Here is a 20,853-nt window from a genome sequence, read left to right on the forward strand (position 1 = left end):
AGGAAGCGTTGTTCTAAGTCAGCCATAAAAATGTTGGCATACTGTGGGGCCATGCGGGTACCCATAGCAGTGCCGCTGATCTGAAGGTATACATTGTCCCCAAATGTAAAATAATTATGGGTAAGGACAAAGTCACAAAGTTCAGCCACCAGGTTAGCCATGACATTATTGGGGATAGTGTCCTTGATGGCTTGTAGTCCATCTTTGTGTGGAATGTTGGCGTAGAGGGCTTCTACATCCATAGTGGCCAGGATGGTGTTATCAGGAAGATCACCGATGGATTGTAGTTTCCTCAGGAAGTCAGTGGTGTCTCGAAGGTAGCTGGGAGTGCTGGTAGTGTAGGGCCTGAGGAGGGAGTCTACATAGCCAGACAATCCTGCTGTCAGGGTGCCAATGCCTGAGATGATGGGGCGCCCAGGATTTCCAGGTTTATGGATCTTGGGTAGTAGATAGAATATCCCAGGTCGGGATTCCAGGGGTGTGTCTGTGCGGATTTGATCTTGTGCTTTTTCAGGGAGTTTCTTGAGCAAATGCTGTAGTTTCTTTTGGTAACTCTCAGTGGGATCAGAGGGTAATGGCTTGTAGAAAGTGGTGTTGGAGAGCTGCCGAGCAGCCTCTTGTTCATATTCCAACCTATTCATGATGACAACAGCACCTCCTTTGTCAGCCTTTTTGATTATGATGTCAGAGTTGTTTCTGAGGCTGTGGATGGCATTGTGTTCCGCACGGCTGAGGTTATGGGGCAAGTGATGCTGCTTTTCCACAATTTCAGCCCTTGCACGTCGGCGGAAGCACTCTATGTAGAAGTCCAGTCTGCTGTTTCAACCTTCAGGAGGAGTCCACCTAGAATCCTTCTTTTTGTAGTGTTGGTAGGGAGGTCTCTGTGGATTAGTGTGTTGTTCAGAGGTATGTTGGAAATATTCCTTGAGTCAGAGACGTCGAAAATAGGATTCTAGGTCACCACAGAACTGTATCATGCTCGTGGGGGTGGAGGGGCAGAAGGAGAGGCCCCGAGATAGGACAGCTGCTTCTGCTGGGCTGAGAGTATAGTTGGATAGGTTAACAATATTGCTGGGTGGGTTGAGGGAACCATTGCTGTGGCCCCTTGTGGCATGTAGTAGTTTAGAAAGTTTAGTGTCCTTTTTCTTTTGTAGAGAAGCAAAGTCTGTGTTGTAAATGGCTTGTCTAGTTTTAGTAAAGTCCAGCCATGAGGAAGTTTGTGTGGAAGGTTGGTTTTTTATGAGAGTATCCATTTTTGGGAGCTCATTCTTTATCTTTCCCTGTTTGGTGTAGAGGATGTTGATCAGGTGGTTCCGCAGTTTCTTTGAGAGCGTGTGGCACAAGCTGTCAGCATGGTCTGTGTGGTATGTAGATTGTAATGGATTTTTTGCCTTCAGTCCTTTTGGTACGATGTCCATCTGTTTGCATTTGGAAAGGAAGATGATGTCTGTCTGTATCTGTACAAGTTTTTTCATGCAGTTGATAGACTTCCACTCCATACGGCTAAATGCAGTGCCTTGCATAATGACAGGTTTCAGAGTAACAGCCGTGTTAGTCTGTATTCGCAAAAAGAAAAGGAGTACTTGTGGCACCTTAGAGACTAACCAATTTATTTGAGCATAAGCTTTCGTGAGCTACAGCTCACTTCATCGGATGCATACTGTGGAAAGTGTAGAAGATCTTTTCATACACACAAAGCATGAAAAAATACCTCCCCCCACCCCACTCTCCTGCTGGTAATAGCTTATCTAAAGTGATCACTCTCCTTGCCATGTGTATGATAATCAAGTTGGGCCATTTCCAGCACAAATCCAGGTTTTCTCAAACCCCCCCCCCCCACACACACAAACCCACTCTCCTGCTGGTAATAGCTTATCTAAAGTGACCACTCTCCTTACAATGTGCATGATAATCAAGGTGGGCCATTTCCAGCACAAATCCAGGTTTTCTCAACCCCCCCCCCACACACACACACACAAACCCACTCTCCTGCTGGTAATAGCTTATCTAAAGTGACCACTCTCCTTACAATGTGCATGATAATCAAGGTGGGCCATTTCCAGCACAAATCCAGGGTTTAACAAGAACGTCTTGGGGGGGGGGGGTAGGAAAAAACAAGGGGAAATAGGTTACCTTGCATAATGACTTAGCCACTCCCAGTCTCTATTCAAGCCTAAGTTAATTGTATCCAATTTGCAAATGAATTCCAATTCAACAGTTTCTCGCTGGAGTCTGGATTTGAAGTTTTTTTGTTGTAATATTGCAACTTTCATGTCTTTAATCGCGTGACCAGAGAGATTGAAGTGTTCTCCGACTGGTTTATGAATGTTATAATTCTTGATATCTGATTTGTGTCCATTTATTCTTTTACGTAGAGACTGTCCAGTTTGACCAATGTAAATGGCAGAGGGGCATTGAGGGCACATGATGGCTTTCCTTATGTTAATCAATTGCCTCACCTTGTCATTGGGACTACTCATATGAGGAAGCTGAGCAGAGCTTGGCTTTAAAAGGTAGAAAATAATGTACCATTGGAGCAAACTATACATTGTATTCTGGCCAGATTGTTTAACCTGTTCCATGGCACCTGGAAAGAAGACAGGTAATTAAGGATTAGACCCAGCTTGGGAGAACCAGACTGGGTGGTCCCTACAAAGAAAGGACTGCAGAAAATAGGCAGATGGGACCCAGGGGAGAAGTAAGTAGTTGGGAGTTTCCACTTTCTGGGAAAGGAATCACATAGGGGCTTGCAGGATGGCCCTTGTTCCCTGGGACTGTCCTTGAGGGGAGAGGGCAGTTGAGGAGAAGGAGATGTCACTCCTGAAGCAAGTCTGGGAGAAGAGAGTCTCAGGGAAGAAGGCTTGAGGTTCAGCAGCTCTGGAGGAGCTGGACCACCTGGGAGAAAGCTTTGGGAGGTGGTAGCACTCTGTAACAGAGAGCAAGCAAGAACACTGAGGAACCTGCTGACGATTGAGCCTGGGAAGGATGAATGAATTTTTATTTCTTCAGTTTTGAATTGGGACTCTGCAAGGGGTGAGAGGTCTGCCGTTCATAGGTGCTGAGCACCTCCATTCTCACTGATATCTAAATTCACCTCTGACACTCACTCCATTTGTTTAGTCACCTAAATATGAATTTAGGTGCCAAAATTTAAACACTCACATTTGAAAATTTTATCCCTAGCTCTGTGGCCTACTATCCCTGGACCTAATCCAATTTTCAGATATGTTTATGGGAGAGAAGGGAAATAAAGGAACTATTAATCTTAAACCAAATGCAAGGTAAAGAAACCAAATCTCAAAATAAAATGTGAAAAGAGCCAGTTTTATCACCTCCCTGAAGCAGTAACTATAAATTTCTGTCAGTACAACTGCAGGATGATTGGGCACCCAAGTCATACTTTTGTATGCCTTTAATAGGTATAGCTTTATCACATCCTTTTGGATATCTACCTTCCAGCAAATTTACCTCTACTTAGCGATGGCCTGAAAATGATATTGCTTTTTAAATTTCGAGTTTATTATGCATGAATGTTAAACATTTGAGGGAGGTGATGAGGCAGGAACATTTTTCCAAAACCATGTTGGGATTATTTACTCTTTTGGGTAATTATTGCTGTTTAAATTACACTTTAGCACATAACCTCCAAGGTGAAGATCCACATTCCTGACCACAGTTTACTTTCAATTCCTTTTTTAATTAACTGAGAAGTTTTCAAATAGAAAACAAAGAGTCTAAGATATCAACAGAGGAAAGCCTGCAGTATTATAATCTTTCAGCAGTGCTTCTCAGTAGTTAATCAAAAAATGTAGATTTGAGTTACCAGCTGCTGGAAATATTTTAATAATTGAAAAGTAATGAGCTTTTTGAGTGGGGGAGGTGGAAAATCCTCTTCCTCTGACTCAGTGGCCACTGTTAATTTGAGCAAAAGATAAGTATGAGTCAGGAGTATAGAAAAGCAACCCAGACATGTAGTAGAGGGATGAGATTATCTGGAGTTGATAATCCCTTTTAACATAATTGAAAATGATACATTTTACTGAACATGATTTGCTTTAATCCTGCATATTTAGGCCCTGTTCCTGCAGTAAGTTCCACACAAGTGGACCCTTCATCCACATAAAAGTCTTTTTGAAGTCATCGGGGTGTTGTGCAAGCAGCTGCATAGATTGGGGGCTGTTGCATTAATTTAAATGGAATATATGGACTAAAGGTGTTAACATGACCCAGTCACTGTCCAACATTAAACAAAGTGCGGGGCTTGGTATAAAGAGACCTCAGTTTACTTAGCACCATGACAAACACACCATTAAAATAGTTAAACCATTTCAAATGTAAAATATGAAATCAGGTGTTCATTTTAACAACATCCCTTTTTCCCTTTCCCTTTAGCTGCAGTGGGTTTTTAAAAGGAAACCTCCCTGTTGTTTGACAGTCTCTTAGATCGTATTAATGATGGTAATAACTGTTCTTTTTGGGGGAAAAAAGAAATTGGTTGAGATGGGCTGCTGCTGCTGCTGTTGCTCTTGTAAAAGTCCAATGTTAGGGCATGGCAACACTTGTAGATGTAGAGCGCTGTGAGTTAAACCAGCCCTCAGAGAGCGCAGTAGGGAAAGCGCTGCAGTCTGTCCACACTCCTCAGCTGCAAGCGCACTGGCGTGGCCACATTTGCGGCACTTATAGCGGCATTGGGAGCAGTGCATTATGGGCAGCTATCCCATAGAGCACCTCTTCCCATTCTGGCACTGTGGCTTGTGGGAAGAGGACGGGGAGGGGGGGTTGCAGGGCATTCTGGGTCCTGTCTCAATGCCCCGTGATGCATCGGTTCGCATCCCAGCAATCCCTGTGCTTCCGTCCACATCTGGTGCCATCTTTCAACGTTTTTTGAACTGCGCGCTCTGTCTTCTCTTTCAGTCTGAGGGAATGGAGCCCAAAGTGCTGAGGAATATGCTGATAAGTCTCACCAGCATGTCTCGTTTGGCAGTCAGGTTACTCCATAAGCTACAAACTGACTGTGAGGTGTCCGACGATGATGTCGAATCGCGTAACGCATATGACACAAGATTGCCTGTGGCATTCACGGACATGCTCACCACCGTGAAACGCCGCTCTTGGGCTTGGGAAACAAGCTCTGAGTGGTGGGATCACATTGTCATGCAAGTCTGGGATGACGAGCAGTGGCTGCAGCACTTTCGGATGAGACAAGCCAATTTCATGGGACTGTGTGAGGAGCTCTCCCCCACCCTGCGGCACAAGGACATGAGATTGAGAGCTGCCATGACGTTGGAGAAGCAGGTGGCTATTGCAATCTGGAAGCTGGCAACCCCAGATAGCTACCAATCGGTCACTAACCAGCTTGGAATGGGAAAGTCGACCGTTGGGATCATGTTGATGCAAGTTTGCAGGGCCATTAATCACATCCTGCTCAGAAGAACCATGACTATGGGTAACATGCATGACATCGTGGCTGGCTTTGCACAGTTGGGTTTCCCTAACTGCGGAGGGTCAATAGATGGGACGCATATTCAAATTCTGGCACAGGCCCACCTCCGACTTTGTTAATCAGAAGGGGTGCTTGTGGATCACCGTGAGCTTTCATTGACATTAACGCAGGCTGGCCCAGAAAAGTGCATGACGCACGCATCTTTTGGAACACTGGCCTGCTTAGGAAGCTGCAAGCCAGGACTTTCTTCCCAGACCAGAAGATCACTGTAGGGGAAGTCCAAATACCTATTGTGATCCTTGGAGACCCCACTTAGCCTTTAATGCCATGGCTTATGAAACCCTACACAGAGAGCCTTGACAGCAGCAAGGAGCGGTTGAACAACAGGCTGAGTCGGTGCAGAATGACTGTGGAGTGTGCTTTTGGCTGTTTAAAGGGCCACTGGCGCTGTCTGTATGGGAAGCTGGACCTGGCCGATGACAACAACCCTGTGGTAATATCCACGTGCTGTACCCTCCATAACATTTGTGAAGGGAAGGGTGAAAGATTCACTTGAGCATGGAACTCAGAGGTTCAACACCTGGAGGCTGAATTTGAACAGCCAGAGAGCAGGGCTATTAGAGGGGCCCAGCAAGGGGCTGCAAGGATTAGGGATGCCTTAAGGGAACAATTTGAGGCTGAAAGCCACCAGTAATGTTTGGTGCCATGCACGGGAGTGAAGAACAGTGGTTCCAATGTTAGTAGGAATCTGTGTTTGCTACAGTGACTTGCAGTGCCTGTTGCTTTCCTGGGCTAAGGTATCTTTTACTTAATGCAATAGTAAAGAATGTTTTCAAAGCCAAAAAATCCGTTTATTTAAAAGAAAATTAATTTATTGAAAAGAAGCACAACTGCTTGGGAAACAGAAAAGGCAAGGGGGTGAGGTGAGGAATGGTTCAATCACAAACTTGCCTATGTCCTGTTCTCATACTCTGCCTTCCTGTCTGGAGTGCTGTACAATGCGTGCTGCACTTCAGGCTGGCTAAAATGCATGGTGATGGGGATTGAGTGTAGTGGGTAAGGATCGTAGTTTGCAGGGCTGGGTGGTGAAGCTACAGGTATTGGAGGCAGCTGGGGTGATAAGAACCCGGATGTGGGGGAAAGTGTGTTGGAGGTGAGATGGGGGCACAAGGGAAAGAGTTTTGGGACAAGGGCTGCAGGGGGAGGTGGGCACGGTAGTGCTCCACCTGCATGGCTATGAGCGCCTGTATTGAGTCTGCTTGGCACTCCATAATGCTTAGCAGCTGCTCCATGCTTTGGTTCCGGCGTTCCGCATTCTGCTGGTGGACCCTCCTTTCAGTCTCCTGCCACTCCTGTGCTTTTTGATTTTCGTTAAAGGACTGCTGCATTACTTCATGCAGCATGTCCTCTTTGCTTCTACGTGGCCTCTTCCTAATTCTTTGGAGTCTTTCAGCCGGTGATAACACGGATGGCTGAGATCTCAAGGTTGCATCTGTAAAGGCGAAATGCAACATTTAACAGAGGCAGCATTGTTCACACCAGACAGAGCAATGATAGACCCATACTTAAAGACAAGCACAGTCTACACAATAGCAGAATTTTCCCGTCCCAAAGCGAGTGCACATAATCCACAGGAGTCCCAAAATGGTGAGTAAGCACAGGGCAAGGGGGACTGATTGTTTCACGGCCATACTGTCCTCTGGGTTTCTGTGCCTTGGGGAGAGCTAACAGCTTCAGGGGGCCCCTATACTGAACACTGTCTCCACATTTTCCACAGGAGTTCATTCTGGAAGATATCTCGCTGCTGAGGGTGACCTGGGAAGCAAGGGAGGGTCTTCTACTACAATGCGGCTTCCACCCTGGCCCATATGCAGCTTGCCTGTGTGCAGCAATGGTCCTCCTGCCCCTCACAGCACAGTGGCATGGACATGTTAGCCTGACTGGGACAAGGAGCACCATAGCTCTCCCAAGGAACCTGCGCAAGTGCATTGCCCAGCTTCTGCATGAGACCTTTGAAGAGATTGCTGAGGCCGAGTACTGCAATGTGAGAGAGCACATCAATGCCCTATTCCACATCTAGGCATGCATGCAGCCCTTACCCTCCTCGCCCCAAGAGCCCGCACTGAATAACTTCCTTCCCAAAATAAAAGCCGCTTACCGGGCACCTCCTCTGGTGTTTGTCCTTCCCCAAGCACTGGCCGCTGCAACTGGCTACCTTCTTCCTGGCTTGAGAACAGCTCCTGGCTGAATGCCTCTAGGGATGCCAGGATGTCTCCCTCCTCCTCAGCACCCTCGCTCCCACTTTCCTCCTCCTCTTCCTCCTGCCTTGTTGAACTGGGCTCTGAAGTGTCCATGGTGGTACTCGGAGTGGAGGTGGGGTTGCCCCCAAGTATTGCGTCCAGCTCTTTGTAGAAATGGCAGGTCACAGGGGCAGCACCAGAGCGGCAGTTTGCCTCCTGGGCTTTGTGGTAGACATTCCACAGCTCCTTCACTTTAACTCTGCACTGCAGTGCATCCCAGTCATGGCCCCTTTCCATCATGTCCCTTGATATCTGCACAAAGTTATTATAATTCCTATGGCTGGGGCACAGCTGGGACTGGACAGCTTCCTCCCAGCAAACACTGATGAGGTCCAGCACCTCACCATTGCTCCATACTGGGGATTGCCTGGCGCGTGGAGGCATGGTCACCTGGAAAGATTTGCTGAGAGCACTCCACACCTGGCTGAGCAAACAGCAAGCGTTATGTCTCTCGTTGAGGTGGATTACCAGGAGTGCTCCAGCCACGGAGTCCGGGCGGTCTACGTGCTTTGCCAGTGTGGATGTGTTGTGAGTTAGGGTGCCCAGGGCTGCTGTAATGTGCTCTAACTCGCAAGTGTAGCCATGCCCTTAGAAGGACAAGCCCCTTGTTTAACAGTCTCTCAGATATTAAAGATGGTAATAACTGTCATTCCAGGTGGTGTTTGAGATTCAGCTGGAGCTGGTAGGGGTGGCAATGTCACCTGCATCCTTCTCTTTCTGGCCCATTCTGGTCAGGACACCTCTCAGCATCAGGATGATGAAGGCCTGGGGTCCCAGGAAATGGTGGGGGTGGCTGCCATGTTGGTAAATCTCACTCCAGTAGCTTCTGGCTGTTCTTTCTGTCTGTTCTTCTTTTTGTTCTTTTGTGCACAAAAATCTTTCTTTTTAAGGACCCAGAAAGGGAGTGATGGGTGGAACAGCCCATCCCCTCATTAGTTGGTCCACCAATTAGGCCTAATCTCTGACATACAATTTAATTAGTCTAAACAAAAAGGCCAAGTTAATATGATTCAAGGGCTGTGTTAAAATTATGACGTGGAGTCGGAAGTTAATGAGCCAAAATTGGTATCTCACATTTGTACCTTTTCCCATCAATATTTGCTACTTATAGATTATTGTAGCATCTCATGAAAATTGCCATTTTTTTTATGGTTGAGCTCACGATTTGGCTAAATTTGTAGGCCCACTTGTCACAACAGGGCCTTAAAGAGTCTGTTCTCTCTTTATGTTAATCTAGACCAGGGTACACTTGAGATCAGGAGATTACTATTTTAGGTCCAAGTGATGGGTGCCCAATGTGCACAGATACACTCCAGGACACCTAAGAGGAACAAACGCAGGGTGGAAGTTCTCCAACCCTGATTCTTGCCTCCTAAATAGCACTGACAAGCCATCCTGCCATGATATGAGCCAAAGAGATGAGTTGTTGGACAGTGCCTGTGCTTCAGGAACATATGCCTCCTCACACAACCATGGCAACTGTCCACAAACTACGCTCCCCGTATTCGCTTTTGACCTTTGAACAGTAATAATGTGCATGGATTGACTTGTATAGAGCAGATGTTGGCCAGAATATGGGTGATTAATTTGTCGTCGTATAGGTCCTGTGCCATAAAGGCCCCTTTTCTTCTTGGTTTGAAAGCTCTTCCAAATTAGATCTGGTTGGGAATTTTTCAACAAAATGTTTTTTCATGGGAAAATGCCAGTAGGAAGAAACCAAATCTCTGTGGGACTGTATCAGTTTCAGTAAAACTTTTTCAGGTCTGGGATGGAATTTTGAGAGCAATAGGGACTAGAATAGCCACTGGCCACGTGGTTAGAGTTCTTCCCTGTGATATTAGGAGACCCATCTTCAAATCCTTCCTGAGCCTCATTTCATATCCTATATGAATGCCCTAATCTCTGGGGCAAGTGTCTCCAGAAATTTTTGAAAGGTCTTGGTTTTGACCCAGTGTGGAATGGGAACATTTTTTGAACTCTCTCAAAGAATTTTCCTACTCTGTCTCTTATCCTTTTAAGCTGGCAAAGGAATGTTAGTATGGGTGCATCTCTGCACTGCTTTTGTAGCATGTAATGCCATCTCTGTATGGCTGAACTATGCAGTACCAGAAACTGGCTCTGAAGTTTACACAGTAAGAAATGTAAGTAAAATGTATTCCACTTCCTGCCTCCCTACAAGCATTGCCACAATAGCAGTTTCCTGACAATTTGTGTTTTTGTCAGAATGCAGAAGGTCAGAATAATATGTGGAAGGTTATAAACCTTGTAAAGACATATATCATAGACTTAAAATATTTAAATAGTTAGAATTTTGACCAGCCTCTTCAGAGCAGGCTACTGGCACTGTAAACAAAGAATAATGATGATCAATGGAGGATCAAACTGTAGAATGATGGAAAGGTCAATGTAGCACAGTTTACGACCATCTTTCATGGAATATATGAGGCATTAAAATACTGATACTGTACTCTGGTGACAAAGTACATGAAAGAAATGACATAACATGAATCCTCTCTCATAAGCATCACTATAATGAGAAGAAAGAGGAGGGGCTTAGCTCCCTCTTAGCCATTTGGTCAATGAGCTTGCAAAGTGAGGGTTCCTACTTACTGGGACCACCAAAGGTGAAGTATTAATGCATATGTTTGTAAACCACTGATGCATCTGAGCACCAATTTATTTTAGAGATTCTCTGTGAATTTGTGGTAATTGCAAAGTAGAGATAAGCCTGAACTAAAACTCCATCTGTGAACATTTCCAATGACTGGTAGAGGTCAGATTTTGATTTCAATTTTGAGCCTAGACACTATCACTATACTGAGCCAAAACTTGATTCCAAATATCCCTCAGGAGTTGGGAAGGTTTTTTCTTTTTTGCAGCCACTTCCAAACTCTGCAGCTCAAGACAATTTCTATTATGAAGCAAAGGATTAAAGTTTTACAACCTGAATTGGCAGCACTGGGTTAGGGATTTTGGGAGGGCCTGCAAAACAATTTAAACACTCCCTCTCTGCCTTACACACTGTCTCTCGCTCTCTCCCCCCATCTCCCTCTCCCTCTCCAGCCCTCAAAACATGCCAGAATCCTGCTCATCCATGATCACATCAAGGTGCTTGGGGCTAACCTGAGGGTTTTGAGGAGGATGCCTACCAGAGTTTTTTTAGGCATTCCCATATTTAGCTGACCTCCTGTATATGAAAGGGTGTTGGGAAGCCAGTGTTTGCAACAAACTCATACTTCAGAAGTGGAGTCCAGCTGCTCATGCTGAGGTCTGTGCATCCAGTGAACTCCATTAAAATGTTGGCAATTTTGTCTTTTGAAATTAATTAGCGTTACTGAAGTGTTACAGGAATTCCTGTGTCTAGGGAACACTTACACTAGCACAGTAAAATTAATTGCTTTCAAAGAGTAAATGTCCACAATATAATGATGCCTGCTGTAGCTGCCAACGTTGAGACAAGCTTTCCAATGGATAATTTTCCAGATGAGCCAGGGATCTAGTGGCCACTAGGCCCCCAACCACTGAAGGAGTCTGTGTGCATTGTAGTGAATTTTAACACTCGTGTAGCACTATATTGAACACCCAATTCTGCCACCTTTATTAATGTCAAACAGTGCTCTGCTGCATGATTGGCCTTACTGAGGTGTCATTAACAAGTGTGTGTTTGAGAGCGGTCCTATGCAGAGACTAAAACCAAAAACAAGCATTTTCAGATGTGTTTTAGAAATGAAAAGTGATGAGTTAAGGGAGATGTCAGTAAATTGCATGACTGAGAAGCTGACACACCAAAAGTAAGATTGACAGCTGACCAAAGGTGCAATAGCAGATCTCCTAGACAGTGAGTTGGTAATATCTGAGTGAAAAAGCCGAAGAGGATGAGGCTCGAGGAGTAGGGTGACCAGATGTCCCATTTTATAGGGACTATCCCAATATTCGGGGCTTTGTCTTATGTAGCTTTAAATCTTTCACTTTAAAGGCAGCTGCTTCATGTACCGTGTGCTAGGTAATAACATGAAAGTATGCGATGTTTCTAAAACTAAACTGGCTCTTGATCGAGAGAACTTTTTATAAAGGTGCCGCAACTGTAGCTAGCATTCAAGCCATGGGCACAAAGACTGATTTCCTGGTGCCTCTTCCAAATTCTTCTGTCCTGCAACATGTGCTCCTACAAGCTTTATGCAAGTTGCAACAGCAACCAGTGTAAAAAAACCTCAAGGGGAGCTCAATATCCACCACTGGCTTCTCAGTTTTGTGAGGAAAGTTGCTGCTTCATTCTATGTTATTACCTGCAGGTAATAGAAAAGCATTTCTGGTGAAAGCCCAACTTTGCAAGAGCTGCACCAATGAACTCCTGTCTTTTAGGTGTTGTTCAAACCACTGGAGGTGATTTTAGACACACCTGCACTAGTTCTGGGCTATGGAAGCAGTGCATTCCAGTAAGCAGCCAAATTTCTACTTCTCAAAAGTTTTTGAGGTATGGTTGAGAAGAGGGTATTCCTGTTATGAAGAAGGCTATTTAAACTTATTCATACATCTTTTATGACCCTCCAGGAAAGATTTTGATGGAGAAACCCAAAGCAAAACCAGGAATTCCAAATTACCTCAGAATGATTGAATGTCACTGAGGTAATGGCCTTGCACAATAAGGCTAGCCATAGGAACAGCAATTAGACTCGCTTGAACCAGGAGGCTATCTGCAACTATGCAGGTTCCAGAACATTACCATTTCCCCTGTGTGCAGCTTTATTGGGGAAAACTGTTAAAAATGCCAGGTCTGCTCTTAACTTTTTGATCTGGTTTACCTTAATTCAGATAAAACTTGGGTAAACTTTGGTCTGATTTCTTATGGCTGAAATAGCTGCCCTGCAAACATCTACATCATCATCGTGGAACAATAGCTTTGCAATTACTAGAGTGAGATCATCAACCAGTGTAAATCTCCATTGATTTCAAGCTCCTTGAAGTCAATGGAGCAATGTGATTTACACCAGCCGCTACTTTTTAAAATCGTGTGTTCTGCTTTTGTTTCATGAAAAGCTTCACTGATAGGTGGCTTATACAAAGTTTTATTTGAGAAGGCATTTTTAACGGGTGTCTTGGAGGGCCAGGCAGCCTAGTGGTTAGAGCTGCTGGCTTTCAGCCCCCTGCTTGCCTCAACCAAGCAGGGGGCTGAGAGCCAGCAACTCTAACCACTAGGCTGCCTAGCCTCGAAGCCACCTGTTACAAAAGGAATAAGGGGACCCAGCTCGTCCCTCTCTACCAGGTCCCAGCCCAGGGCCCTGTGTACATCAACCCCTGAATGGGGCGGGGGGGGGGAGAGGGGAGAGGGAAAGTGCCCCTCCCAGCAGGGAGTCAGAATCTGCTGCCCTGGGCTACTTCCTACCAGTCTGTTCAGTTTGGGGCATCGCCCCTCTAGTCCAATTTCCTGGGAAGCCTGCTTCCCATAGGGTTCCCTCTTGGGTTTTGGGCAGCATCTTGCTGCAGTCCCAGGCTTCTTCATGTGGAGCAGCCATCAGTTGGTGACGGTGAGCCCCACAATGTCTCTGGGGTTCGCTCACTCAGTTACCTTAGGTGCTGGAGGCTCCTTGGCTGGTGCTTACTCCCAGATTGGCTGCAGGTATAACAGGGCAAGGCTTGCTGATCGTGAAGGCTCTCTTTAACCTCTGCTGTGCTGCTTCATCACAGTCTACCTATAAACTTCCATGCACTTTCCTTCTGTTATAAGAAAGGAATATTTAAAGACTGGGGACTGGTTAGCAATGTTTTATGTGTGACGGTGGACATGTTAGCTCAGATCATTACTGCTTCTCTCATGCAAGTATTTGATTTCACCTGTGCCTATGTGCCTGGATAGACCCAGCCAACATGCTGCTGTGTTTTTGTTTTGTTCTTCATTTTTCCCTTATGAATCATACATATCTCATGTACCCCAATTAACATAAGAGATTGTCTGCAAAATGACATACCACTGCCCGGATAAACCCTTCATTTTATGGGACCTGTAACTACTTCATGTTTTACCCCAACTCAAAAAGACATAATGGGAATTATTCGCCTCTTTATTTACAGAGGTTTCGATACATGGTGTTGTAGCAATACCATCTCATACAGTAATCATAGCAACCTCACCAGCTAAACAAGGTAGGGCCAGACCAGAGCTTGTATGGGAAACCTCCAAGGAACACCTAGTGACTTTAGAAAAGTATTGCTGCTGATAGCTGGGTAGTAATCTTTTTTTTCCCTATCAGTTCTGAACCATGGAACTGTTATGGTTGGCGTGTATGGGTATTGTGCTACTGAAGGTGGTGTCTTCCTCCCAAAATGTTCTCCACAGCTTCACAGTGATACGGTATTTGCCTTCACTTCCTCTTCTGCACTTAAATTAAATAGGCTGAAACTGTAGGAGGGGTGGAAACTCTATGTCTAAAGACATAAGTTAGCCATTGTTTGCAGGGGTTAGGAAAAACTTAAGTTCTGGGCAATTCATTACATCATTTTTCTTTACTGGGACTTTAGACCTTCCTGTTCAGCTAAACTTTTAACAGTAAAGAAAATGAGCCATTAGAACAGCATGTGGGATGTGGTGGATTTTCTATCACTTGAAGTTTTTAAAATTGGGATTTGGATGAGTTTCTAAGACATATGCTCTACTCAAGCACAAGATATAGGCCTGTTGGAGGAATTACTGGGTGAGTTCTATGGCATGTGCTATTGCAGGAGGTCAGACCAGATTCTCATAATGGACCTCGCCGTAAAATCTACGAATGGAGGCAAGATACTGGCTACAGTGATCATTGGTGTGATCTAATAAGACAATTTCTATGTTTCTAACTTCTTATAGCATGCACTATTCAGCAACCCCAGATGTTCTACCCCAGAGATGGATCATTTTACCTGCCAATGATATGCAATCATATGTATATCCCTCATCTACCTTAGAGGCATTCTGGAGCTTAATTAATATTTGTTATAACACTTTAATATTATCTAATGAAAGGTGCTGTATAAAGTATTATTACAGTTTTCTAGTGATAAACTTGCATACCTTCTCTCAAAGTGACTCCAATTGCATAACTATCATTTTCCCCCCTCAGAACAAGAGAGAGGAAGTCTGTGGCTAAAGCACTAATGAACAGATTTGTATTAATTATTTTTAAATGTTCTTTAAAGAAGCAGTTTCAAGTCCAAGGCTTCAAGGAATCTCAACTGGATTATTGAAAAATGTGCAGAATTTGTAATATCTATTCATTCCCCTTGAGCTGCTGGAACTCATCAACAAAACAATGCACCAAATTCTGAGTGCAAGTGACAAGATCCTTTAGGAACTGGTGTCTAATGGTTAGAGCAGAGAGCCTGAATGTTAGGCTTCTATTTCTGGCTCAGCTATTTTACACAAGCATCTCTGCAAGAAACCAACCTCCCAACCCACTCCCTTATTTCTAGGATGACCATATTTCCCAAAGTGAAAATGGGACACCGTGCAGCGCTCGTCCGAGCCGCCTGGTGTAGCCTCTCACCTGAGCCCCATTGCCCAGTGCTGGGGCTGACAGCCTGAGGCTGGGTGGCTGGCGTTGCTGTACACCATCCCCCTCTTCCCCCTGCCGAACATTCCTCCATGAGCTCCTAGGGGGCTGTGCCCCACTTTTTTGGCAAAACTGGGCTTTTGTCCCATTTGCTTTTGTCAACTGATAACTGTGCCTGGCCGGCAATAGATTAAGACCTATAGGACCTTGTGCAAGATTTTTAAAAATGGATCCTAAAGTTGGATCCTAAACCCTTCTTTAGTCTCCTAAATAAGTGATGCAAAATTGCTCAAAATTGCTGAGCACTCAGCAGCCTCCACTGAAGTCAATGGAAGCTTCTGGGTGCTCATGGCTCAGTCATGTATATCAATCATGAAAATCAGGTTGTTTAGGATCCTAACTTTAGTAAACAAATCTCAGCTTCAACTTCATTGTGAAATGGGAATAACACCTGTCTTCCTAGGGGTTTTGTAAGATTTACTGATATATTAATAAATTAAAGAGCTTGTGGATCCTCAGATGATTGCAAAACAGTATTACCATTTGCAAATCTAGAATTTTACTATGAATAGATGTATTGTTTTAATAAACTCTGCTTCTCTGAACAGGGCGACTAAAGAAGGCTGGTATCTGTATGCAGACAGTTCAAATGGAAAATTTGGTCATACTGCTGAAATTGTCACTCCAGTCATTTCGGTCACTGGACCCAAATGCAAACTGGTATTTTGGAACCATATGAATGGTGCAACAGTGGGTTCTCTGCAGGTACGGAAACGACATTAGAGTTTTCTGAAATTACTGTATGAAAGTCATGCCCTATCATTTAGTTTAATCAAGTGTAGATTGCTGATAAATGATAATGAACAATTATCCACACTTCACTCCCCACAATATGGTGTGACTGAGGGAAGTGTTAGCTGGAGTAAGCTCCTGAAATGGTAACTTTTCACAGCATAGATGCAGCTTCTGTACAAGTAAAGCTTTGTACAGCATAATCTCTTTTGCGACTAAGATACATTGAGTGGATATCTGAACATCAAAGATCTTTGGATGTGACCAAAGGGTTACAATATGAAACTATCTTTTGTTAGTTGGGGTTTTTTTTAATTGTCTCATCGGTGTGATTTCCCCTGGAGGTTTCATTCGTATTGTTGCTTAATTTGATTGAAACAAGCCGAACTGAGATTTTACTAGCAGTTAACTATAAAAAAAATGTTTACCCGTACCCCATTCTGCACTCCACTGTAAAAAGGAAAACACTTCTGTTTAGTTTACACAAATACCTAACTCATTTAACAGCACATTGGCCCCACTCACCTGAACTAAGAGAATAAAACAGGGAAACAATTCTAGACAGGTTTTATTGCAGCAAGTGTAAATTATTTTTATGGTGTTATAAATAGAACAACAGCAGCATTTCAAAAATCCATAGTAAAAATGTTTCGGATAAAATACACAAAGGCCAGATCTCAGCTGGTGTAAACTGGCAAAGCTCCACTGACTACTCAAACACTATAAGTACTTTAAAAAGGATGCTGAAAAACTGGACAGAGTTAAGGGAAGATTGAATGATTCATGGTCTGGAAACAGTCCTGCCTCTGAGAGATGTAAGGAGCTGTAAGAGATGTATCACCCTATTTAGCTTTTCAAAAGAAAGGTTAAAAGGGGAGTTGATGATGAGCTATAATTACTTACAGAGGGAGAATATACCTGATACTAGAGGGGTCATTATTCTAGCAAATAAAGGGATTACAAGATTTGAGCTGAAAGTTGACGTCAGCTATGTTCAAACTTAAAATAAGACTTTTTTAATAGCGAAGATAACTCACCACTAAAAACAAGGGATGTGGTAAATTCTCCATCACCCACAGTCTTTAAACCAAAATTGGCTCTCTTTCTAAAAGGTTTGCTTTAGTTCAGCCACAAGCTATTGGGATGGATGCAGGAATCACCAGGTGAAATTCCAAGGTCTGGGTTAAGTAGGTCAGACTCATATTGGTCCCTTCTGGCCTTAAAAATATATTATGAATTGTCTGTGATTCAAAAATATTGGAACTAACTAATCCTGGAGCTTTCATTTAACTGTTTTGGTACCAATCAAAAGCTCTTTTCCGGTGCCTTGTTTGGGAATAAATTGGAAAAGCTTTCCTCACTAATATTCCAAGGTCTGGTATCAGATTAAAAACTTGTGGTCAAACTCTGAATTAAGTACTCTCCCGCTTACAATATGCACATCTATCCAGTAGAAACAATTAAAACAGTTGCATAATTTAATTGCCAAAAAACTGCATTTTGTATCTGCAAAGCAAGATGGCCGAACTTTCTCAGCTTTCTACTTTATTGTTATTAGCTGCTGGATGTAGGTGTAACTTACTAGGACAAAGAAACAGATAAGGGAGACAAGCTGGAAGCTTAAATCAGGCATTCTCAGTGTAGTGAGGATTCAGAACTGGTCATATATCCCCCTAATAGGCCTTCATCCTGCAAAGTACTGAATATTCCAGGCCTGATCTAGCAAAACATTTAAGCATGCGTGTAACTTTAAGCATATGAATAGGCACATTGATCTCAGTAGTAGTATTCATATTCTTAATGTTATGTATGTATTTAAATACTTTGTTAGATGGGGCAGGAGTTTTCAACATATGGCAGGATTATGCCCACAGCCACTATTAATGCATGCTAGCGAGTTTTGTTTCAATTTCTGAGGTACATCTGAATCAATAAGGCCCGGAGCCCACCTTTTCCTTATGACCTCTCTTTCCACTGCCTCCCTTTTTGTTCTCCTTGTCACTTTCCTATATGTAGTTTAGGATCCAACATTCACGCAAACCCACATATACGTAATTCTGTGTTACCTAATCCTCCATCTTGCTTTTCTCCTAGACAGAGGGAAGAACACACGGGGAGCAGTAGAAGCATTAACATTCCTGATCCCTTAAGTTAGTGGAGCCGAGATGAGCCAGAACCAAAGACCTAGATCCAAACACCTCTCAAATTTTGGGGACATTCATATTTGGATCCAGTCTTGACATCTCAGGCCCTTCTTGTAGGACAGGGTTTGGGGAGACTGTACCCCCCAGAATTGCATGTGGAGGGGAACCTCAGTGCATGGATCCTCACCTCCTGCACAAAAGGGGGGCTCAGACATGTCCATGGTACCACCCTGCTTTGCCTCACACCCTGCTGAGGCCTCACCATTCATCCAGCGATCTACATAACATGGAGAGAGGAGAGAGCTGGATGCACTAGGGAAAGTGAGTGGGTGTGTGTGTTGGGTGGGGAGAGGGAGGGGCGGGGAATGCCATAGAGAACATAAGCCAGTCTCTACTGATCCCATAGAAAAGGAAATTCAGCCTGGAGCAGAATTATTTTTTCTGTATGACCTGCTTCGCAGGGGAATTCCCATCTATTCAATGAATGAATGCCAGGATGCAGAGGGGTGGGCAGCATTGCAGCTGTGGAAGCACAGGGCCACTGTGAAGATTAAATCTGATCCAAAGCCAATTGAAGTCCTTGGCAATGCTCCAGTTGACATCATTGGGTGCAGGATAAGACCCTTGGCCCTGGCTTCTTAGTTATCCCCCAAGAACCACACGGATCCCAGGGGATCAACAGAGTTTCGAGGCAGGTCCACAGACATTTTTGCTGGTGGTGGGGGAAAATCCTGTTTCTTCCCAATGCACACTCCCTCTCTTCCCCCGTGCCACACACACGGTGTTACTATGTGAAGGAATCTCTGTAAGAACAAACTCAGTTTTCTTCTCCTTGAACTCCCCATCCATGGTTCTTCGGCTGCCACCCAATCCTCCATTAAGGAGGTAGGCCTCGTGTCTTCTGTTCTGTAGTCCTCAGCCATTATAAGGGAAATCATGGGGCTTCTAAGCCTTTTCTACCTGTAACTGAGATATTTTTCTTTTGTGGAAAGGTTAGAAAAAGAGAAAAGTCATGAATGGGTTATGTTGTGTGAATTTTAAACCATGCCACTAAAACCACTGTCAAAATTCAGGCAAATAAAACCACAGAATAATAACAACTGACACTGAGGTGATGTGATATTAATTTGTTGCTCTATCATCCTCTCTGAGCTAGTATAACCTGAGTATATATTTATTAAGTACTTCTGTCATACTAGTCCTTCCCAGGGCTCTCTATATCTCTTAAGATTGAGTCTTTTCAAAGATTAGAAATTTCTCACATTTAAAAAAAATAAAATAGATATGCTTGGATTTTAATCAGTCATAAAATATGCAAATGTAAGAAAAAAATAAGAAACATCCAAGTCAAATTGTGCTTTTTGAGAAGATCATAGTTATTCTCACATTAGATAACAATGAAAACATGTAGATGTATTATAATGTACATTTCTGTTTTCTCCATTATTTTTTCCTATTTCTGTAAACCATTATTGATGGAGGATATCTGTAGACGCTTTCCTTTCTTGTCACTCCTTATGCTTGGAAAATAATATCCCCATCCTCTGTTTAAAAAAACCCCAAACTTCTGAAACCCCATGTGTTCTGTGAAGCATCTCACCATGCACCACTGTGTCTGTCTTGTGTTTTAATGTATTGCACTCTTCCCTCTTGTGTCTCTAGACTGAAAGTTCTTCAGGGCGAGGACCCTGTTATTCATTTGGCACAGCTTACCTGTTGTACAGCATCACATACACTTCTGGGACTACATAAATTTTCAAAAATGCCAGTTTTTCATTAAAGTGAAAAACATCTAGGTCATCCTAGACCTCAAAAATAGGATTACACTGTGAGGGGAAGATGATAAATCCTTGAGAGGTGAGGCAGTTCTGGAAACAGGGGATGTGATGTAGTTTTGTCAGTACTGACTGGAGAGACAGCTTGACACGCTCCATCTACCTGATATTGTCAGCTTAGTTCAATTCAGATGCTCAAGAAGTCAGAGAGAAGCACATTTAGGAATGCTGGCTCATGTGGAGAAGTGTCTCCCCAATTCAGTGACTATTCACTGAGGCAAGACATTAGGAGGATATTTTGTGCACCTGCCATTGTCCAAACAGATCAAGTTCTTTGGATTGAGAGGACAAGTTTATTTATGGATAAATGGGATGTTCCCTGTGTAGTTGGGACACCAAAACACTCCTAGAACTACAATGGAATAATCTAATAGACGTATTTCAGAGGGGTAGCCGTGTTAGTCTGTATCAGCAAAAATAACGAGGAGTCCTTGTGGCACCTTAGAGACTAACTAATTTATTTGGGCATAAGCCACTGAATTTGTTAGTCTCTAAGGTGCCACAAGGACTCCTCGTTATTTTTGCTGATACAGACTAACACGGCTACCACTCTGAAATACGTCTATTAGATTATTCCATTGTAGTTCTAGGAGTGTTTTGGTGTCCCAACTACACAGGGAACATCCCATTTATCCATAAATAAACTTGTCCTTCCATATGAACTCTTAGACCTTTTATTATTCTTGCCATTAAGATTATTTTCTTTATTGCATTCATGGGTCCTGAACTTATTGGCTGCTGAGCATCTCTTGTTTGGGGCTGAGTGCTCTCCACTCCTATTCAAGTCAATGGCAACAAAAAGCACTGAACTCAGCG

The 20,853-nt window shown here is 43.7% G+C and overlaps 1 protein-coding gene across 1 annotated transcript in view; it reads left to right on the top strand.

Moving 5' to 3' along the window:
- The window catches only part of MALRD1 (MAM and LDL receptor class A domain containing 1), a 450,886-nt gene that overhangs the window by 185,599 nt on the left and 244,434 nt on the right, over positions 1-20,853 (top strand). Inside the window, 1 exon segment of the mRNA XM_074946044.1 lies at positions 15,875-16,031. Coding sequence (XP_074802145.1) covers positions 15,875-16,031 — 157 coding nt within the window.

This window comes from Natator depressus, chromosome 2 (genome assembly GCF_965152275.1).
Source record: "Natator depressus isolate rNatDep1 chromosome 2, rNatDep2.hap1, whole genome shotgun sequence".
In the NCBI taxonomy this organism is placed as follows: Eukaryota; Metazoa; Chordata; order Testudines; family Cheloniidae; genus Natator; species Natator depressus.